General features: G+C 40.7%; 3 protein-coding genes across 4 annotated transcripts in view; 2 read left to right on the plus strand and 1 right to left on the minus strand.

Moving 5' to 3' along the window:
- LOC108436027 (collagen alpha-5(IV) chain-like) overlaps nucleotides 1-5,907 on the plus strand; it is a 65,420-nt gene extending 59,513 nt beyond the window's left edge. Inside the window, exons 49-52 of the mRNA XM_037530860.1 lie at nucleotides 1,376-1,553; nucleotides 2,295-2,409; nucleotides 3,873-4,045; nucleotides 5,553-5,907. Of these exons, the coding sequence (XP_037386757.1) occupies nucleotides 1,376-1,553; nucleotides 2,295-2,409; nucleotides 3,873-4,045; nucleotides 5,553-5,631 (545 nt within the window). The 3' untranslated portion in view covers nucleotides 5,632-5,907. The remainder of the gene's footprint in view (nucleotides 1-1,375; nucleotides 1,554-2,294; nucleotides 2,410-3,872; nucleotides 4,046-5,552) is intronic.
- Nucleotides 5,908-9,751: 3,844 nt separating this feature from the next.
- On the plus strand, nucleotides 9,752-11,563 carry sst2 (somatostatin 2). Its single transcript, XM_017712238.2, has 2 exons — nucleotides 9,752-9,981; nucleotides 11,298-11,563. The coding sequence occupies exons 1-2, from the start codon at nucleotides 9,844-9,846 to the stop codon at nucleotides 11,475-11,477; spliced, it is 318 nt and encodes a 105-aa protein (XP_017567727.1). The 5' UTR covers nucleotides 9,752-9,843; the 3' UTR covers nucleotides 11,478-11,563.
- A 1,173-nt stretch (nucleotides 11,564-12,736) lies between these two features.
- cwc25 (CWC25 spliceosome associated protein homolog) lies at nucleotides 12,737-22,459 on the minus strand. 2 transcript variants are annotated; one of them, XM_017712237.2, is made up of 9 exons: nucleotides 22,306-22,459; nucleotides 21,178-21,350; nucleotides 20,451-20,687; nucleotides 19,831-19,900; nucleotides 19,591-19,736; nucleotides 18,466-18,532; nucleotides 16,791-16,993; nucleotides 15,615-15,779; nucleotides 12,737-13,087 (listed from the first exon to the last, which is right to left on the minus strand). In XM_017712237.2, exons 1-9 carry the CDS (start codon nucleotides 22,321-22,323, stop codon nucleotides 12,973-12,975), a joined length of 1,194 nt encoding a protein of 397 aa, XP_017567726.1. In that variant the 5' UTR covers nucleotides 22,324-22,459; the 3' UTR covers nucleotides 12,737-12,972. The 2 variants fall into 2 exon arrangements, with proteins under 2 accessions (XP_017567726.1, XP_017567725.1); XM_017712236.2 differs by having other exon boundaries at nucleotides 18,466-18,535.
- Nucleotides 22,460-23,461: the final 1,002 nt, after the last annotated feature.

A 23,461-nucleotide genomic window follows, 5' to 3' on the forward strand; every position in this document is an offset into this window, starting at 1 on the left:
TGCGTCCTGAAAAGTGGCAAAAAACGTTTTGTCTGAAAAATAGACGGTTTTTGACAAATAAACAGTAGAAAAAGAAGTCGTGTGGATCTGTTTCATGGTTTCTACATGGGATGTCAGACAGGGGATTTGGAATCCTTCTTCATCCCTGAGTATCAAGAGGAGATACAGGACTCAAAAACAGGTTTGATACCAGCTGAAAACACAAGACTGATGCTCAGAACTGGAGAAGAGTCTGGCTGCAGCCATGCACTCTCAGCCTGACCTGCACTGCCAGCCTATTGATGACATCACTGCTGCTCTGCCACGAGTGCTTTTGTCAGTTTTATGAGGAAAAACAGTGGAGCACGAACTGCTGGGCAACAAAAGCTACACTGAATGTATATTAGCGTTGCCATATCAATAATAACGTAATTAAGTAGGGAAACTTTCAAAATAAAACCTTCCATGACGTTCAGACATGAATGTCGGGTTTATTCAGCTACCGCTGAAACTCATGAAAGCCATGCTGAAGATGATCAGAGCCGGTTATCAAAAATGTAATATTGATTAAAATTGAACCAATTAATGATTCTAGGAGGCTGTCAACATAGTACAGATTACTTTTGCTGTGCTGTCTCGTCAACATCGTCACGAGCTCCTAGAAGGTTGTCAGACAACGTTCATAACTTTTTAAGGTATAACATTGCTGACAACGTTGTGGGCACCGAAACAGAACGTTCTCACAACTTAACTGTTTTGGCAGGGCCGTTAGGAGTAAAACCTGATGGTTTTGCTTTCCAACGAGAATTGGCTTGATGGTTGCCATTAGAGGCCATTAGGAAATGGTTAAATGTTTGTGGAATCAGTCCCAAAACACCTGATTAAACGATTAGAATCCTTTATACTGTGATATGAACCCATCAGGGAAACACAGAAAACCATTAGCGACTACTGAAAACCACCAGGAACCAGGGAACCAGGAAACATTTGAATGGGTTCTATGATCTTTTTCATCAGGAGGGTACACTAAATGTAACTCTCTAGCCGAGTTATGGACGAAAAATGGGTTAAGTGATGATATCGTTAAGGATCAGTAGCCATTCCATTGGACTGTTTTTCCCCAGTGCTTTTGCCATTGTGGCAGAGAGTGCATGTGCACGTGACATCACTGGGGCTAAGAGTGCATCTGGCTGAGAGTGCATGTCTGCAGCCAGACTCTATTGCAGAGTTCAGCAAAACAATAGAAGCAGAAGTCCCCTTCTTGACATCTAAGGGTTAAACCTACTCCATCCTCCTTTATCATTCTTGCCATTCCTCTTCTTGTCTTTAGAAGATGCCTGAAGCAAATCTGTGAGTCTGTGAACATGGTGTCACTGTCTGATGCTGTTTTGCTCAGGTACCCTGGGGAGCTGCCTGCCTCGCTTCTCCACTATGCCTTTCCTCTTCTGCGACACAGAGAACACCTGCCGCTACGCCTCCCGTAACGACTATTCCTACTGGCTGAGCACCGAGGAGCCCATGCCCATGAACATGGATCCGATCAGGGGGGACGTTCTGGCCAAATACATCAGCAGGTGCATCATTATGAAACACATTTCTGGAGATTTTTTCTGGAAACTTTTTTTGCTCTGCTTTAAGCTTTAGCTCAGGTACAGCCACTTTTCACATCTCTGGCAGGAATTTTTTCCTCTAAAATAGTTTCTTGTAAAATGTCTCTCAACAGTAGACTTTTTACGAGGCTGAAGTCACTTCTCATTCACCAGCTTCTTGTTCAAATTTTCACGTTCCACCTTAAATGGTTCCTGAGGCGCCAAAATGTATGGTGCACCGTTTAAGGTAGAACAGGAAAATTCGAACAAGAGGCCGGCGAACGAGAAGCGACTTCAGCCTCGGGACTTTTTATTGTTTGACAGTTTCTTGTTGCACATTGAGCGTATCAGGAAACCAGCCGGAGTTTCTCTTGGCCTTTTTCATTAGCTACTAGCTAGGCAAGATTCATGTATTCAGTCTTCAAGCTTAAAGGGTGAATCAGCAGTTCTACATTAACTCCAGTGTTTCAGGCCATTTACTGTTAAAATGTGTTGAACGATCAGCAGAGCTTTATTTTACTGTAAAGGAGGAAGATTTTAGTTTTACCTAAAAATTTGATTCAGCCGTGGAGCCACAACAGGGCAGTAAAAGAGTCGCATGTTGCCGACCCCTGTTTTAGTTAATATTATTATATTCGATTATAACATTCCAAAGTCAGTGTATTTGTGTCACCACCTTTAGGTCAGTCCATCACAATACGGAGTTATGTTTTATTTGTTTGCCAGGTGTTCAGTTTGTGAGAGCTCAACCAACACCATCGCCATCCACAGCCAAACCACACAAACACCTCAGTGTCCCCAAGGCTGGCTTTCACTCTGGACGGGCTACTCCTTTGCTATGGTATGAACCAATAGTGTATATTATGTAGGAGGTACAGGAGGACTTATAATATGGAAAACAGTTTACAGTACACAGCTTTTCATTAATATGGAACAGTGCCAGCATTCAGGACATGTATGGCTTCCATAGTTGCATCTCTTAACTGTTTACTGAGACCATCATAGGAGAAGAAAACATGTATTATCTACATAGATCGTCTATATCAGGGGTCTCAAACTACCAGCATACTGGTGAAGGGAGATGTAGGGGGCATCTTGATATGGCTTGTTACATGTTTACAATTTATCCTTAAATCTGGCCTGCACATTTGTTTTCTAATTTGATAATAGTAATAATATAATACAGTATTCATGTTTACATCTGCTTACAGATTTGCATCACCCACCACACACTGGGGCTGGTTACCTAACATAAGCTACATAAAATCACCTCAGACTGATGACTGCATTGGTAAAAGCAAAAATAGAGAGCTTCATTAAATACAAACTATTCAAAGGAAAAGCTGACGCAGCGTGATTTCCACACACTGCTTCTAATTTAGCCACAACTAACTTGGCTATTATTCTAATTTAGCCTTATAGTTACTTAAATCTGCCTTCATGGATTCCTGTTTAATGAAACGTGTTCTTTACAGTAGAATTCTCTCTTCGCTAACGCAACCACAGAGAGGGTCCTATATAACTCTACTGTTTAATATATGGATATCTCTGTTGTCGGAAGAAAATCTCCAAAATAGTAACTTTACAGGAGAAGAAAAAAACCTACTTTACTTTTAATGTAAGTCAATGGAACCAGAATGTTTTCCAAGTCATTTTGGGTCATTTCTTTTGGTCCATTAATCATTAAAGTTACATATAATGTGAAGGGTAATGGGTATTTTCAAATGATGTCAAAAATGGAGTTACGAGGTTTTGTTCCAGCAGCAGCGACAAGTATTTACGCCTGTACTAATAAGCACTGACCAATGGCCAGTGACCACACCTCTGACAGAAACCTTGGTCTCACCAGAGAGAAACAGCACCAACTTATGGCTTAAGAGAGAAATGCATTTTGATATTTATTAGTCTAAAAATTGGCGTAATACACTTTAAAAATATTAATAATAAAAAATTAAATAGCAATAATTGGTCTAACTTTGCTGATAGTATCTTCAAATGCGTAATGTGGCAATTTTATGTTGTACAGAATTTCTTACTAGTCGTACTACTGTTCACGCAAGTAGACCCCTCAGGAGCTACTGCTGTTTGCCAGGCCAGCATAGTAAATAAGAACAGTCTTAATGACTGTCTGATTAAATTGAAGGTTAAATACATTTTTTAAAATGGACTCATTTTAGCTCTTTACAAAAGATGGAAGGACATCATCTTTGAGTGTGTTTGCGTTTGTGAGGGTCTGCCACTCAGAGTTTAGGATAGATTTCCCATCACGGAAGCACGTTCAATTCAGAATCCTCTATATTCCAGCAAACCGGTGCAGGTGCTGAGGGATCTGGGCAGCCCCTGATCTCTCCTGGTTCCTGCTTGGAGCATTTTCGACAGGTTCCCTTCATCGAGTGTCACGGCCGTGGAACCTGTAACTACTACCCAGACTCCTACAGCTACTGGCTGGCCTCCCTCAATGCAGGACAGATGTTCAGGTGAGCTCATTTGGTTCATCTGAAGATATGGTCCATGCTGAACTATAGCCAAACAGTTGGCAATAATATCTTGAACGTATGGCTATCGTAGTTACTGGCTTAACAAAATGAATGGATTCAAATTTTAGTGAATAGTTTGCAACTTGAATGATAATCAGTAAATCCACAGGTCATTATAAAGCAATGTTTAGGAGTCTGATTAACATATACACCAATCAGGCATAACATTATGACCACCTCAGCTCTTTATCAGCTGCACTTACTGTATAGCTGCACTTTGTAGTTCTACAGTTACAGACTGTAGTCCATCTGTTTCTCTGATACTCTGTTACCCTGTTCTTCAGTGGTCATGACCCCCATGGACTCTTACAGAGCAGGTAAGAAAATGGTCAATGACATAGCTCCAACCTGCAAAGCTGATCTGGCAACAGCAATAACAGACGGATTGATGAAGTTTGTCATTAGTTAAGTCCATGACTCAGAGAATTCAAGCTGTAATAAAAGCCAGAGGTGGTGCAACAAAGTACTAATGGTGCCGTGTTCTTCTCATGATTCCATAATATTTTCCTCAGAATTTAGTGATTCCATATTTTTGAAAACACAATTGTGACTGACTACAACAATTATATTTCTTTTTTTTATTGTTTTCTTAATGCCAGAAGATTAACTGTGATTAACGTTTTTCTCTGTGATTAACATTTTTCTACAAAATTAAACAATTGAAAGATCTTCCTCCATCTTGCCATGGGTTGTATTTGGGTGGTGGATCATTCTCAGCACTGTTAATAACACTGGCGTGGTGGTGGTGTGTTAGTGTGTGCTGTGCTGGTCTGAGTAGATCAGACACAGCAGTGCTGCTGGAGTTTTTAAACACTGTGTCCACTCCCTGTCCACTCTATTAGACACTCCTACCTTGTCAGTCCACCTTGTAGATGTAAAGTCAGAGACGGCAGCTCATCTGCTGCTGCACAGTTTGTGTTGGTCATCCTCTAGTCCTTCATCAGTGGTCCCAGGACACTGCCCACAGGATGCTGTCGGCTGGATATTTTTGGTTGGTGGACTGTTCTCAGTCCAGCAGTGACACTGTGGTGTTTCAAAACTCCAGCAGCACTGCTGTGTCTGATCCACTCAGACCAGTGCAACACACCACCACCACCACCACCACCTCAGCGTTACTGCAGTGCTGAGAATAACCCACCACCCAAATAGTACCTGCTCTGTGAGGGTCCATGGGGGTCCTGACCACTGAAGAACAGGGTAACAGAGTATCAGAGAAACAGATGGACTACAGTCTGTAACTGTAGAACTACAGAGTGCAGCTATACAGTAAGTGGAGCTGATAAAACGGACAATGAGTGTAGAAACAAGGAGCTGGTCATGATGTTATGCCTGATCGGTGTATATATGCTTACTCTACTGTTCGAATGAAATTGCGTTGCATAATAATATGATGAGCTGATTTATTTTCTTAAATGTTAAATATGTATTTGTGTCTGTTCTCTCACAGTAAGCCTGTGCCCGAAACTGTGAAAGGCCCTGCAATGACGAGTGTCATCAGTCGCTGTCGTGTCTGCATGAAAGCATGAAACCTGCACACTTAAAACCAGCCAACAAGCTGCTGAGATATTTCTGTGATGTATTACAGTTTGACTTTAAATGCAGAACGTTCTGCTTCTAAAGCTAACATGCATTCTGTAGAGAAACGTTGCTTCTAGAAATTACAAGTGCCATGTGTGCTTTGCTCATTCCAGTACCTGACTAAACTCTTCTGTCTGATGTTTCCCATTTCCACTTCTAACTTTCTGCGGAACTGTGACCAAACAAGATTTAAACACTGCTAATAAATGTTTTACACATATATACATCTGTTTCCCACATCCAGGTATGTTTTTCCATCCATCCATCCATTTTCTAAGCTGCTTCTCCCTCAGGAGTGCTGGAGCCTATTCCAGCGGTCATTGGGCAGAAGTCAGGACACACTCTGGACAGGTCCATCGCAGGGCAGACAGACAGACACAGACAGTCACTCACACACTCACACCCAGGGGCAATTTAGCATGTCCAGTTGGCCTGACTGCATGTGTTAGGTATGTTTTTATTGCATAAATTAGTGTATGGCTGAACTGAATATATTTAGTAAACACAATATAACAGCATTATACATGCTACAGCTAATCTAGTACTAGGGTGTCAAGATAAAGTCGTATGCAGCCCTGGTCAAGTGATGATTTGTTGGTTTTCCAAGTGAACACATCCTTTACAGAGAATGCACATTTTAATTCATAGTCGCAGTTTATTTCCTAATTTTAACTCATGGGGAACAATAAAACATAAAATTTAACCTGTAAAAAAGTTCTGAAGAGTTTATCTTTTGTGTTTTTCCAACATGTTAAACTCTGCAAATCCTTAGAAACGCAACTAAAATAAGCAAAAAAATGCATATATTTAAGTTTATTCCCTGTAAAGGAAGCATTAACTTATATCAGACAATCAGCACTTGTCATTTGATCAGAGGTGTTCAAACTTTTGCATACAAGGCGTTGCGAGTGTCTGCTAAATTTCCACATACAGTAGTGCTCAAAATAATAGCAGTGCCCCAACAGCAGCAAGATAAATCAATGTTTTTGTTAAAATTTCAACCTCTACACCACAAGTAAGTTTTTGGAGGGTATAATAAGGGTATAGAAAACCAACAAACCCAACAGGCCACCCATGCATACTGCAGATTCTGTGAAATTGAATGATTAACTGAAAAGGGTGTGTTCAAATAAATAGCAGTGGTGAGTTCAATTAGGGAGGCCGTCACTTAGGGAGGGCATTCTGGGAAAAAAGGGTGTAAACGGGTGATCCTTATTTAAGGAGCAAGGCAACTGACATGCTGGATGTGCATTTGTCCTGAAAAAACAAGAAAAATGGGTCGTTCAAGACACTGTTCTAAAGATGAGCGTTTTTTAATAAAGAAACTAATAAAAGAGGGGAAAACCTATAAAGAAGTACAGAAAGTGATTGGCTGTTCAGCTAAAATGATCTCCAATGCTTTGAAATGGGAAGAAAAACCAGAAAAACGTGGAAGAAAAAGAAAAACAACTCCTTGAATGGATAGGAGAATAGCCAAACTGGTAAAGGCTCAGCCAATGATCGGCTCCAAGAGGATCAGGGAAGACCTTCAGTTGACTGTGAGTACTGGTACAATCAGAAGACGTCTTGTTGAAATCAACCTACCAGCAAGAAGCCCCCGCAAAGTCCCACTGTTAAATAAAAGACATGTGCAGAAGCGGTTAGAATTTGCCAAAGAACACATTGAGTGGCCTGAGAAGAAATGGCGTAACATTTTGTGGACTGATGAAAGCAAGGTTCTTCTTTTTGGGTCCAAGGGTCACAGACAGTACGTCAGACGTCCTGCAAGCACAGAATACAAGCCACAGTACTCAGTGAAGACGGTTAAAGCATGGTGGTGGAAGCATCATGATATGGGGATGTTTCTCCTACATGGACCTTTCTCCTACATGGACCTTTCAACAAGATAATGACCCAAAACATACCAGCAAGCGAGCAAAAGCATGGTTCCAAACGAACATGATTCAACTGATGGAGTGGCCAGCACAATCCCCGGACCTTAATCCCATAGAAAACTTGTGGGCTGACATAAAAAATGCAGTGCATGAGGCAAAACCAAGAAACGCAGGGGAATTGTGGAATATAGTACAATTGGCCTGGGCTGCAATACCTGTTGACCGTTGCCAGAAGTTGGTTGACTCCATGCACCACAGATGTGAAGCAGTTATCAGAAACCGTGGTTTTGCAACAAAATATTAGTTTAGGATACTCAACCAAGTTGACTTATCAAGAATTTCTTAGTTTGTGCAGTACATTTTTGAGTTTCCAAGAAAAGATGTCAACGCTGCTATTTTTTTGAACATTACGTTTCTGACTTTCTGTGAAATATCATTATTATTATTTGAGTTTTAATTACTTTTCCCAATTGTCCTGCTTCGGAATAGAATGTGCTGTGTCCCCAATGCATTTGTGTTCATTAAAGTACAATTTGTTAGACGAATTTTGACATTTACTCATTTTTTTAAAGACACTGCTATTATTTTGAGCACAACTGTAGGTAGACAAACGTCTCCCCCAAGTTAAACCGACACGTTGGGGTGGCTTCTTCATTCTTATGGCACTCTGCTGATGTGTGTGTGTGTTCAGGTGATATAACGTGTGTCACAAAGGAAAGGATCAGAAATACTGAACACATGGTCGTATGGTTCTGTGTAGAGGTTGTGATCATCTTTAAATCAATGACCTTTACAACAAACTGCTCCTCAGGTTCGATCTAACATCTCTATTATGTGTAAAGACACCTGCTGTGAGTGGTTTGCTATGAAATGCTCTGTTCTAGATAATCGTAAAGGGTCAGAATTGTTCACAGAGGTGGTCTTAAGTCTTAATGCCTCTAAAAACTCCATCACAGGAAGCTATTAGATGACATTTGACACCTGCTCGTCCAGCAGTTCTTCTGAAATCAAGAGTATTGACAGAGAATTTGTATTACTTTGCGGCAGCAACAGCCTCTACTCTTCTGAGAAGGTTTTACACTAGATGGTAGAACAATGCTACGAGGATCTGACTGCTTTTAGCCACAGGATTATTAGGTACTGATCTCTGAATCGCCGCAATCAAAGTCATCCCAAAGGTACTGAATGGAGCTCCATCACTGCAACCCATCCCAAAGGTGTTCAGTGGTGCTTCATCAGTCCAACTCTTCCCAAAAGCGTTCGACGGTGCTTCATCACTCCAACTCATCCCAAAGGTGTTAAATGGAGCTTAATCACTCAAGTGGATCTTCACTCATCTCAACGGTGTTTGATAGTGCTTCATCACTCCAACTCTTCCCTGAGATGTTCATTGGAGATTCATCACTCCAACTCATCCCAAAGGTGATCGATGGTGCTTCATCACTCTAACGTAACCTAAAGGTGGTCAATGGAGATGCAATAGTCCACTTTATTCCCAAGATGTTAAGATACATCACTCCCAACTCAAACTATTCTGTTCAATGGAGATTCAATCCTTCGACATATCCCAAAGGTGTTCAATAGAACTTTCATTGCTAAAACCTCTATCAAAAATATTCAATCATATTTTTCATGAGCATGAATAATGTTCCACATTATTTTCTTGCATTTCAGTTCTATTTAACAGCCTGAAAACTTTCAACCAAAGAGTTGCTGTGAGGACAAAGCAAGATGATGATCAATAAACCAATAAAAAAGCTCATTAGTTCCAGTGAAGTCATTCACCACTGTCCCAGTCACAGTCCCACGGATATAAGCCAAATACTAAAATTCCAAATTACATCAGGACCTATTAGGACATGAGAAACCACAAAGAAATGATGCTCACATAGGGGCCATCTATACTTAATGAGTTGGAAAGGTCAGCACCTTAGCAACCGTGGCAACACACTAATGCAATGGACTGCCATTAGCAGTTTATTAGGGTGGGCCGCACACTTTGTTTGGGTTGCGGAAAACGAGCCATTAGATACGCCTGGGGAAATCACTAGAAAAGTGGCTGACGATGGAAAAATGATGAAACCTTGAGTGGCAACCCCCTGAATTCAAGCAGAGCTTTATGGTTTACTTTAAGGGCCTGTGTTGTAAAACTTCTCCAGGCAAAAATGATTTAATTTGAGCAGCAGTATAAATGCTAGGCCTGGTGACTGGAGATAGACGAGGAACAGCACCCAAGGGGCTCTGCCAAGACTGAAATCTCCACCAGCTCTTTGCTAGACAGAAGAAATGTCCTCCTCATCAATCCGTCTCTCTCTTTCCCTGATGTGCCTGCTCGTGGCTGTGGGCGTCATATCATGTGGCCGGTCTCATATGGTTTTGAATTCTGCTCTGGAAGGAGCTCACGGTGGTCCAGGTGGAGAAGAGGTAAGAGCCTAGAACAAGAGTTTCTTTAGTTATCCCTGCATTTTACAGAACACTTTGGTGATTTTCCTGCTCGAAGACACCTACTCACTCTGGTGTAGGATCTGCTGGAGTAGGATCAGGTATGTTTGAGCAGCTAAATCACCAAACTCTGCTGGGCCTCCAGACCCTCCTGATCAGGGCTAGACACACCTGATTTAGAGACTTGGGAGGTGGTCGTTCTTCAAGTGCACCACTTTTAAATGATCAGTATCCATTACATAGATATTCAATTAGGCATGCATTCAAAATAAACAAAATTCAATGTAAAATGTAGTCTTGTTTTATTCCACTACTGTGTAAATAGATCCTACGATTACATCCGAGTTCTCTTTTAGCACTCTCTGCACTTCTAAATATCTCTCTAAACTGAACCACGGTGAAATCTGAGATTTGATGCACTAAATGTCTGAAACCATCTTGAACCTAATAATTGCATATTAATTGTCTTATGTTAAAGTCCTACACCTTTTTTAACTATATTTAATCTTTGATTGCTGTAGACTTCTTTAAATACCACTAATATAAATTCTAAGACATTTTAAACTTGCATGACAGCCAAAAACTAGTTTTATAAGTTATTACATCATCCTTCAGGCTTGGTGGTTTCATAGAATTCATGATTTTGTATTATTATTTTGGTGTTTTCATCCATCTCTCTGCAGTACTCAGCATGCATTATGTAAATGTCATACAACCGCCCTGCCCCCTCCTCCTTTGCAACAGCAATTTGAATTAGTTAAGTTCAGAATAAGTTCAGGCCTGTTTTTTGGCCAGAATATCCACTATTTCAGACCTCTCAATGTAGTTTTCCAGACTGCCAGTTAGTTGTGGTTGTGATGTCACAACACATGGCGGTTTGATTGCCTCTGACTGGTCTAACTTATCTATAGGTAGTTCATAAATTCAGGTTAAATTTCCCCACTTAAAACCATGTTTTGGTCAATGTAGGCTATGACAAAAAGTTAGCAGCTCTTGCCATGTGAAAACTGCACTCTCTCAAATTACGATTTGGATATAAAACTGATTAATCTTTCAACCATATAGACTTATACATACTAATGTGACTTCTGGCTTCCTAGCAGTAATATTCCTTAGTTAGCCAGTTAGGACAAAAATCACATCAGCACACATCATCAGCAGGGGGTTTTCCTAGCCTTTAAACAGGGAAACGCTGCACTAGTCACTTCTGCAGCAGCTGTAGGAGGCAAATGTAATTTTTACAGATGTAGCAATGATTAAATGCCACATGTTGGGTTGCTTCTTCTTTGAATGTGCAGATACCTGAGAAATTCAGCATCCCTGAGCTCCAGTGGATGCTCAGCAATGCCGAGATGGCCCCTGTGCAGGCAGAGGAGCCCCCTCAGAGCAGGATGGAGATGGTACGGAGAGACAACACCGTGACGGTCAAACCAGTCAACTGCATGAACTACTTCTGGAAATCCAGGACAGCCTGCTGACCACAGCCAGGACCCAGAGGTGTTTCCTCTGTCAATATGCTGCCAATCGCACTCTGTTTCCCTCCCCTTCAGCCTCCATCCCTGAAACAGGCTAACATGTAGCACAGCTGAGCCTCTGTAATTGTAGCAACTGTAGGACTAAATGTTCCTAGGCCTCAGTATTATCCTGCTCTAAAGCACAAAATGCTTGAAATAAAGTGAATACAGCATCAACAAATCGGTCTATCTACTTGTGTGCTATAAACAGGTCTGCTCTGAATCATCTGAACTGGGGCTGAGTCATGTCATGGGCTGGAGGCAGGGGAGCCAGTTTGAACCCCTGAGCCGACACATGTTTGATGTGCACTTGGGTAAGGCACCTAACCTCCCTGGGTGCTGCGGCTAGGGCTGCCAATTGCTCTGGGCAAATGTGCTCACTGCCCCCTAGTATGCGTCTTCACTAGTGTGTATGCGGCGTTTCACTGCACTGATGGGTTAGATTATGAAGGTGAAACTTCCTCATTGTAGGACTAATAAGTGTCACTTAATCTTAAAAATCTTAATGAAATCATTAAGTTGCAAAGAATGAGGCCAAGCTGTAGTTATGGCTAACTGTGTATTTGTGGCAAGACAATTCAGGAAAGCAAATGCATAGCATTTGTACTAACAAAAATAGTTCTCATGTCTTGACCTCATTAAAAATACAAAATTCACAGAAAACACATAATTGAATGTGGAAAGGTAATCACCAAAAAGACTAGGCTAATATACACTGATTAGGCACAACATTATAACCACCTCCTTGTTTCAACGCTCATTGTCCATTTTATCAGCTCCACTTACTGTATAGCTGCACTTTGTAGTTCTACAGTTACAGACTGTAGTCCATCTGTTTCTCTGATACAGTGTTACCCCCTTTTACCCTGTTCTTCAGCAGTCAGGACCCCCATGGACCCTCACAGAGCAGGTACTATTTGGCTGGTGGATCATTCTCAGCACTGCAGTAACACTGACGTGGTGTGTGTGTGTTGTGCTGGTATGAGCGGATCAGACACAGCAGTGCTGCTGGAGTTTTTAAACACTGTGTCCACTCACTGTCTCTATTAGACACTCCTACCTTGTCAGTCCACCTTGTAGATGTAAAGTCAAAGACGACAGCTCATCTGCTGCTGCACAGTTTGTGTTGGTCACCCTCTAATCCTTCATCAGTGGTCACGAGGAGGTGGTCTTAATGTTATACCTGATCGGTGTATATCATCACTATACAATAGGCCACTGGGTACATTATATATAATTTAATAAAACTGATAAGACATATTTAAAATGCTGTACAAGCATCGTTAATACATCAGTGCTGGTGAACACATCTGTTATCTGCTCTCTGGCATCTTCAGATCAGTATGAGGTTAGGCAGGACTCACCTACAACAAATTCTATATACAGTACAATGAACTGACCCTCTTATTTAGAGAAACCAAAGAAACCGGAATAATGGCTGGTTTCCTTCTCTCTGTGCTCATCTTCTCATGAAGTTTTTCTCCAGGGAGGCAGAGGTCCTCTGAATGGAATGAATGTTTCTTTTGACTCGGTCCTCCACTGATGAACTGGCAGCACTTTCCAGCTTCATGTTGCTGTATGAAGAAAGTCAACATAAAAGACATTTAAAGTATCCCAAAAATCATAATTTAAAACCACACAAAAGAAATAATCCATAACCCTTTACTGCAGGGTAGTGTTCATAAGGCTTCACAGCACCTACATAAACCTTTGATATTAACTGACAAACATGCTTATATAGACATACATAAACATTTATAAACACTCCAACGGAAGTCATTTGTTATAAAAATTTGCCCAATTTGATGCTGACCTATTGTCTACGTGAGGTGACGTTAGGTATAGTCATAAGCGAAATGAAAAGCTTTATACATCATCCCACGTCAAGGTGAGATAATGCTGCTAAGTCAAAATGGTTGAACAAAACGGCAGATTTTCTGGGGACCTTGAAGTGAGTTTTCATTTGATCATTTGTAAGATTTAAGCCATCACATCATCAGCACGGTCACTGTGATCTACAATGTAGAGCTTGCCAATATGGTAAAAAATATATCACAATATTTCAAGAAGTTTTCACAACACATGATAGGTCATGGTATATTTTCAGACATCTGATCAGTTGGAACAGAGAAAAAGGAACCAGCAGTCCTACATTTAAAAAAATACGATCAAAAAAAAATCTCTGGCACACTGTGTTGCACTAAATCAAGTTAAACTAATTTTACTCTCTTTGTTAAGAAACATGCGGTTGGTCTGTGTTCTACAAGTACAGACGATATACACGATATTTTCAGGAAGGCATATTGTACTGTGACATAATTTACCACGATAACGATATAGATGGTCATACTGCCCAGCCTTACTACAAGGTCAGTTGTTATTTAGCAACAGAACACTAGAGGATGTGTGTTATCACAAAATAACTTCACACCCTTGATGTTCTATTGCTTTTATACAACAGTTAAATAAAGTAAGAAATGAATAAACTGGGCCGTGAATGCGGTGTTTAATATGTTTTAATGTTATGTTTAAGTGCCAAATTATAGTTTAATATGCAGTTTGTTGCTACGTCAGAGTAACAAGCTCCGCCCACTCACTGCTCAGCCACCAGTTTGTTCTCCAGCTCCACACAGACCGATTCACAGTTTGTGAATTTAGTGTCGTCTCATCTTCAAAGTCGGACCAAACCGGCTGTCGGTCAAATGTGGTCTTAACAGTGTCTGTTTTCTGTTTGTGGCAAAGTAAGAAGTAAAAACGTTCAAATGGCTTGAGCGTCTCCTACAGCTGTCAAAGTCGTTGCTTAGCAACAGCGTCTCAGTGGAGTGATACAGTGTTTGTTAAAAACCTGTGATGTTACTGCGAAATATCAGCACAGTTAGAACACCTCTCAGCCAATCAGCTTGTGTGTCCGGAACTAACTGCTGTATAAAATGTGTTTCATGCAAAAACGGTAAAAGAATTACAAAAAATGTCTATTTTGAATAATATATTTAAAGTTTAAAGATGAAACACTAGGAGCACAATGATCACCCAAAATGCAATGTACACTGTTAGAAATAAATGTACTATGCAGACTTACAAAAAATGTAAGTGTACCCTCAAAAGGTTCAACAGTGGTTTTAAGGTCCAGTGGTGGACCTTACATGAGTTTTTCCTAGTGGAAATGTAAATGTTTGTACCTTTTCAGAGCCAAATGTTTTAAATCAGAACATTAAAATAAAAAGCCTGGAGAGGAGACGGGAGGTGTGGAGTCAATGCAACTTAGAAAATATAATTTCAATGGATTCTGGTACAGTTATGTTCCCTGACTAAAAGGTACTGGGATGTACCCCTGAGGGTACCACCACAGTGACAAGAGGGGCACTGCCCCAGTGTCGTACCTTTTTTCTGAGAGTGTATGGAAAAAAATTAAACAAACGACTACTAAAAAAAAAAAAAAAAAACTACATGTCCAAAAGTATCCAGACATGCAGTTCGTTAAGCCAACCATTTTAACCTGCACTCATTGCTGACACAGGTGTTCAGCTGAGCATAGGTCTCGTATAATCTCCACAGCAATCCAGTGGCCCAGAGAACAGGACACTATGAGTCTGAGGTGACCATGCCTAACGCCATGCATGGGCTATAGGGGTATAAAGGTCCCCCAGCATTGGGCTGTGGAGGAGTGAACCTGTAAGCTCTATCCAGTACCTTTCGGGTGAGTTGGAGTGATTCAGAACTGATCATGAAATACCAGGACCTGACCTCACTGATGATCAAGTGCAATCATCTGCTCCAACATCTAGTGCAAGACCTTCCCTAAAGAGCAGAGGCTGTTACTGCAGCAAAGATGGACTAACCCACTATTAATACCCTTCATTTCAGAAGAAACACTGGAGGAGCAGGTGTCATTCGGACCTATAGATACAGGCAGTGACTATACAGAATGGGACCACAGTGGGAGCACATACAACTTGGTATTACATAGTTATTATACATTATAACGACCCATTGGGTGGTGTTCTAGAAGTACTGACGATACCTAGAATGTAGTTTTGTCACTCTCGTCATGCTGCCCAGCCCTAATTTAAAGCACATCTGGTTAACCGAATTGACACTCACTGTATGAAGCTGGCATGGTTGCCACGTCTCACATCATCTCGGGTTCTCTCCTGTTCGTCTTGTCGTTTGTACCTCTTCACGTTGCTCTCTCTCTCCTCCTCTCTTTCACGAGCAAAGCCCAGCATCTCCTTCCTCTTCCTCTCCAGCTCTTCAGCCGAGAGACGCCTGAGAGAAAAGGCAGCTCCAAGTTAAGAAAGAGGACAGACACTGCAGGCTAATGCTACTGTATTATTGCTACACTCTGATTATTTACACTACGTACTCTTCTCAGGGCAGGCACAGCCAGCATCACACAACAATCGATAGAACAACAAACTACTGTTCTTTTATCTTCCAAACAGTCCAAAGCCATTTCACGCAGTGTGCTTTATTGTTACAGTACTGTGAAGCATTAACTCCCCCCCCACCACCCCCATCATAAGTGCTTTTGATCAGTGAGTTTTGTGCATATATCACAGAATTCACACCTGCATTACTTTATTCACTCCCTTGTTGTCTGTAACAGTTTTGAAGCATATAAACAACTCACAGTAAGAGCTAGCTAGAACAAAGTACAGCCGGAGGGGTGAGGTTAGTTTAACAGGCTGTTACGACTAAGACAACCAAAGTAAACAAAAGTCCATATTCCTCCCATTTAAAAAAAAATCTAAACTTTTTTAAAAGTTTTCAGACGTTTCTTCAAAAATGTACTTTGCAGTCAAAATACATTTTCCAGGGTTTGACACAGCCATTTTTCAATAAATCACATTTCCTTTGATTACCATATTTTTAATTCATGTATATAGGCCTTAAAGCTCATGTGGTTCAAACAGTATATACCTGTACTGAGGTAAGTGTGTTCTGTATCATTTCTAAGCACCTGTTACAATTAACCCCAGAAAATCTACATGGCAAGCTTATAACATTTGCACTTGCTGTTTTATATATATATATATATATATATATATATATATATATATATATATATATATATATATATATATATATAAAATATACCCCCCCCCCCCCACACACACAAAATGTGTTACACTGTGTCCTGCTCTCCCCAAATATCTTAAACAATCATTTCCCTATACAGAGTAAATAAAGTACCTAATGGTGAACAGGTGTGAATTGTGTCTTGAAAGCTGATCCTTTCAGATGCAGCTTCATTAGTAAGAGAGTGCACAGACTTACTTGCTGTGGTTGGTGTTCTGGGGTCTGCGGTAGCGGTCTCTCTGTGGGGAGGGGCTTGGAGCTTTGGGTTTGGACCTTTTGTCTGATTCATAAGAGGAGTGGTTGTTCTTGTCCTCCCTGTGACGCAGTGGAGAGCGGCTCCTGTCTCGATGGTGATCTGCATGGTTTGAGTCTGATGAATGGTGAGATCTGCTGGCTGGTAACTGCAACAAATCAATTAAAACATCAGCGCTGTCAAATGCTTCAGATTTACTGAAAGAAAGATTTGCTTCCATTTTGAAAAGCAGGTCATTGTGTGGGAACTATATGAGTGGACAGAATAAGCATCATCAGAATGTATTCATACTTTTACTTAGACAGCAACCTTATTTTCATTGTGTCACGACATAATCTGAACAAAATCAACACCTAGTGGACATGGCTTCTGACTTTCATCACTTTTGTCCAGTGAGGGAAAGTGTCTAACCAGTATAGTTTTGTATGTGTACGTACACACACACACACACACACACACACACACACACACACACACGCACCACTTTATTAGGTACACCCAACCTAGTAAAAGGTTGGACCCGCTTTTGCCTTCAGAACTGTCTTAATTCTTCGTGTCAGACTTTCAACAAGGTGTTGGAAACGTTCCTCAGAGATTCTGGTTGGTTATTTGAGTTCCTGCTGCCTTTCTATCATCTGGAACCAGTCTGCCCATTCTCCTCTGACCTCTCACATCAACAAGGCATTTTCATCCATACCAACACATGTGAGTGCAACCTGAAATATCACTAAATTCATTGTGTGCTGATGGTTCCTGTGGGTGTTTACCAGTGGAGAAACAACGTACTTGGAGAAATGTGACATTTTGTGGGGCTGACAATTTATCATGTTAATAACAAGCTAGCGCACTACGTCATTTACACCAGTATACAATTTATATACAAGATAAAATGCCTATTTTCCAAGACTGACCTTATCTACAATAGTGCACACTGAAGCCCAGTTGCTCTGTCCTGTACATTTCTAAGGTCAAATGTGCAATTTTAGCACTCCTGTTCAAATATTTAGCTCGTTCAGTACTTTTTAAATGTTTTTTTCTAAATAATACATTCGCACTTTCAGTTGGCTACGCAGGACAGTGCTCATGGTAGAACTACGGATAAACCAACAAGGAGCAAACTAAAAAAAAAAAGCAATAGCAGAGTGAAAAAAGACCCCAGTTTCCCCCCGAGAGCCTCCACTGGAACACTGTCTCAGTACTGTTGTCCTGAACAGCCAACAAAGTGTAAATGTAATATTTTAAAAACCATTTAAAAGCTGCTTAACGAGTTTAGTAATTAAACAAGAGCGCTACAGCCGCATTTGATCATAGCAACACACAGCACATGCTGCAGCTGGGTTTCAGCGTGCACGGTCGAACGGTCAATCTGAGAAATTAATATTTTAACACAGTTGAATTGTCTAATGTTAACGTTGTATATTATATTTCTCCACTGGCAAAGGAAACTGTCAGCACACAATGACGTCAGAGATATTTCAAATGATCAAATATCAAAATTATTATTACAAAAGATCAAACTATTGTGATGACTTGTTTATTCCATAAGTGATAATTGATAAAAAAGACTCAGTTGTCATTAGCAATCAATTAAAAAGGAAAAGCTGTTTTAAAGACACACACCTGGAGTCCATAGCCAGATTTCTGGTGCGAATGAGAACGTCCAACAACTCCATTTTCTTCCCTTGATCTGCTGGAACAGAAAAAAAGGGTTTCAGTAAGTTTCATATTCAAAGACGGAACAACGCCAGCACCTCCTACTGAACGATGGCAGAGGTATATACAGCGCATACACAGGCAGTTCTATACAGTGCATGTGAGCACTACTTGGATTCAGCTGAATATCTGACTGTAAACTGTCCTATAACCGGTTGCACCAGCTGAACGCCAAGTTCAATCATAAGTTAAGGTGTCAAGTCGATCCTAAACTACACACTGGCTTTAAACTTGTGGCTGTGTTTACATGCAAAGATTTTTGCCAATCCAATTGAATACAACCGGATTACAGACTGAGGTGTTTATGCTCACTCTGGTCAACAATCTGACGAAATCTTCGTTTACATGCCAACTACAAGTAATCCGATGCAGAATGACATGCATGCGTGGAGCAGTGCTGAGAGTGAACGTTACCATGACAGCGAACATCACGTGAGGTCCAGTCGGGGTGAGAGGAGTTTCCAGTTGGCGCGCTTGTGTTTTTAATGGCTTTAAACTGACGTCAGGCTCAGGAAAACGTCCTTCATATGCACTTATAAAGGAAGACGTCGTGCTCTGAGAGACAGAAGCTGGCCGTCCGTCCCACCGCCGTCTTTTAAAGCTCAGAGTATAAACCTCGTCTCCTCTGCAGACCAGCTTCTGCTCTGCTGTGTTGACCGGTATAAACTTTTCGCTGTGACGCGCCGCACACGCGCAGAACCTACTTACACGTTCCGATTGGGGTGTAATCGGATACAGGCGTTTACACTGACTGAGATATATCTTCTATTTAACGGATTATTTAGAGATTTACCCACCTCATTCAATCGGATAGAAATTGTATTCCGATTGGCCTCAATTGGATTAGTCTACTCCAACTGAGGCGTTTACATGGACGTATTCTATTCCGATTGAGCAATTAGTCGGATTATCAGGCTGCATGTAAACGTGGCTACAGAGAACAGCAAGTCTAAAAGTAGCGATGTGCTGGATTTCACTTGCACCAGAGACACTTGAGGTGCACAGCAACTAGTTGAGTGTGACGTTTCCTACCTGTGCTTTCTGTCTTCCTCATCAGAGCTGGAGCTCCTCCGTTTGTGTTTCTTGTCTTTCTTCCTTTCCTTCTCTTCCCTCTTCTCCTTCTTGTCCTTCTTCCTCTTCTTCTTCTTCTCTTTTTCCTTTTCCAGATTATGACGCAACTGTGGAGCACAAAGGCAAATTAGTACCACACGTGGTGTTGATAAAGTGCAGTAAACAGTGCGGTATGTTCTGATTCGCTTTCAGAGGTCTCACCATTTTTTGGATTTCTTTCATTTTAACAGGATTCGTGAGAATGCTTCTCTTTTTGTCCTCCTCTCGTTTACTGGAAAAGAGGGAAGAGTCATTCACAACAATGCACCTGTTTTTAGGGATACACAATATCAGAATCATATCAGATTGGGCAAGTGATTGTACAAAACATTTAAACAGCATCACCCAGATGTTTAAATTTAGCTGATATTTCTAACTGACATTTGAAGATGTGTCTACTGTACTTATGTTTAGATGACGGTGGGTTCGTGCACGAAAAGAAAAAAAAACCTTTATTTTATTAATTTTACTTCATTTTCAACCCTACAGACATAAACGTAACATATACTAAATTTATTGTATAATGTAGGCAAATCTCCACAATTTCTACATAAAATGCACATATACTGATACAGACTAGGCTTAACATGGCTGATACTGATCTGATTTGACTGGAAACATCAGTATCAGAGCTGATCAAGAAGCATGATACATTTAATGATACGGGTCTTGATCGGGTCTGATATTCGTGTTTCCAATTAAGTCAGGACGTCCCTATTATATAAACAAATAAAGAGAAACGTGAAGGTAAAAGAAGAAAAAAAAAAAGCCTACAAACTCACCGGATCTCGAAAAGCGGATCTTCCCTGATCTTAGCAGCCATGTCCAGGCTGGACACTGAGGTGCTGGGGTTGAATATAGAGCCGGGCAGAAGGCCAGTCTCGGTGGAAGGGCCGCTCTCCGGCTCCTCATACTGGTCCATGATCTGCTTATCAACGGGACGGCCCAGGAGGTACTCCTCACGGGAGATCTGTCCTGCTGGGCCCTGATACATCCAGTCCAGACGTTCATCTTTCCGTCTGAAATGACAAAGCAGATTATTGGACACCTTGAAAAATGTTAAACTGATGGGACCAGGAAAGAGAGAATAAACCCAACAAAACCCATTTGCTGTTGTGTTTGTGTTCATTTTGCCTACACAATGTGAGCTTTGGGGAAAAGAATTGAAAAACATATAATATTAATAGTAAAATAAAAATTGACCAATTTGTTGGTAAAGAAAACAAGATGTGGCGCATTAAATATTCCTGAACGTGGACAATTTCAACATGAATAAAATATATTACATCAACACAACCCTACATTTCAGCTCACTTACTTTTGACAACATTTGTTGATGTAACGTATTTAACTGATGGAAAAACAATCAAGTAAATTCAACGTAGCACTTTTTCGTGTTGAACAGAAGTCTGACAAACTGACAGCAGGTACTGTCTACAATTATCCTGACGCCTCGACTTGAAATAAACGGCCGTGCGTACGAATGAGGTGCAATGAGATGCCACACACTTTAAAGCGCCCGTCTCCTGAGCGTATTTGGTGATTTCCTCTCGAGCTCGTTCCTCTTTCAGCTCCTTCTGCAGCTCTTCAATCTTCTTCCTTTCAGCTTCATGTTTCTGCTCCGCTTTCCACACCCGCTCGATGTTCTTCAGCGTTTGCGGATGCCAACTTTTCTTCAAGTTCTAAACGGAGTAAAACAACAGCGCTGAACCTCCAAACTCCAGCCAAGACGATATATTTCAAAAGAACAGTTTACAGAAGAAAAGCCTGAATGCTCCCACATCACGTATTACATCTGACCATGTATATTAGACTTGATTAAAAGGGGTCAAACGCAGGGAAAGCTGGGCTGGACAATATTCAGCCGAGTATAGCGGTGTGTTTCTCAGTGCTACTGCTGCAGTGTTTTCAGCTCTAACTAACACAGCTCAACCCACCAATCCAGTTCAACTCCAAATATTTAATGAGAGAAAAGAGGTGCTCCGAAGAGATTAAGGGCAGTCAACTCCCACTACTGTCATCTATGGTGTTCCACAGGTATCAGTGCTTGGGCCACTTGTATTTAGTATTCATATACTAATATTAAGTCTTCACAAAAGTTGAGAAAATGTGCCATAATTATTAGATGTTAAATAATCATCGTGAGATACTAAAGTCGCAATGACCGAAATGCTAAAACATAATTTTGACATTAAATCTTAATTACTGGGACTTAATCTCATTATTATGAGACACTAAATCATAATAATGAGATGTCCGTAATTATGACTTAGTATCTCTTCATTTTGACATCTTTTTCTAATGACTTGGTAACTGACAATTATGAAAGATTTCCTCGTTGTTATGAGGCACAAAGTCAGAATTATGGAGAACTCTGATTATTATGACATTAAATCTTAATGACAGGGACTGAATCTCATTATTATGACCTATTATATGGCTCTATTTTTTTTCCAGTGAGGAAAAACTGGCTTCCACATTTTCCCTGCAGGTCGTGCTTTCAAAAAACCCGAAATTTTGATTTTATAGAAACATGAAAACACGGAGACGCCAAGCCAGCTAAGCTAACGCAGCTAACCTTAGCAGCTCAAATGCGGCCTTACAGTGGACAAAAACCTCGGAAAGCTCAGTTCTTACCAGGTCACCGCCTCCCATATTGCCGAAGACAGTTAACGAAAACGAGATTTAAACTGAAAGGAATTTAAAAGCGCCCTAAATTACTCAGAAAAAAGCCCAAAACGGCGATTGACTTTCTTTACGCAGCCGCCATCTCTGTTGTGAAAGCATTGGCGAACCTACGTCAGCGGTGCTGCACTAAAAAACGTACCCCCTCCAGCCTCTGCACCCCAAGGACCCATATAGTATCTGTGACATCTGCCTGACTTAAAGAGGCTGTCACGCTAAAAGACGATACTCCACACGCTGCTTAATCGAACCGAGTGAAGCTGTAATGCAGCGGAAAGATTAAGCGAAATGAGATTCAAAAGTTTAAAGCGAAAAGTTATTAAGTTTTGATACTCGTTTTGATACTCTATTAGAGCCAGTTTAAAAATCGGGCTCTTCTGGGAAAGGCTAGTTAAGCGAGCTTTAACTAGTTACTACACTCCCATGATATGTCGTATTTTATTTATTTTTTCCCGGGTTCTTTGGTCGCTCGCCCAGCCACTTTGCTGTTTTTTTAATTGATTTGTGCGTATTTAATACAGTTCAACGAATGTAAACAAAAACAGCAATAGGTCAATTTCACGATTCATATATCTAACAAAATAATAAACTAAAGCAAATAAAGCAAACAACAAAAACAACAACAGGGAAAGAAAAATATATATATGGTGGGATTCGAATAAAATTCAAAAGCTTCAAAGCATCAATGGATTTATGACATTTCTTATTTTTCATCTGTCGAAAATTTACCAAACAGATCTGAATGAATAAATATTTGGTATGATGGTATATTTTCAGCCAATTTAATTTTATGTTTATAATATATGATACGCTGTATTATCAGAGCTGTGTTATAAGGAGTCCGGCCTCCTATCTCCCCGTTATATCAAAATCAGGCCTGCTGAACAGCAGAGGGCGCCCGCGAGTGAGTCCTCAGGGAATGGGAGTGAATGGAGTTCAACGCCTAAAAACGAAAAAGGTAAAATAGTTTCTAATCACTCGCCCAGAACCTCGCTTTAATTTTAGAAAGTAGAAGGATGTATTTCGCTAAAAAAAAAGCAAAGAAAACTCATATTATATTATATTTTTCCTTTTTTTCTGCAGTAAACGGGTTCTGGGCAGCAGGAGG

This window comes from Pygocentrus nattereri, chromosome 19 (assembly GCF_015220715.1).
Source record: "Pygocentrus nattereri isolate fPygNat1 chromosome 19, fPygNat1.pri, whole genome shotgun sequence".
Taxonomy (NCBI): Eukaryota; Metazoa; Chordata; class Actinopteri; order Characiformes; family Serrasalmidae; genus Pygocentrus; species Pygocentrus nattereri.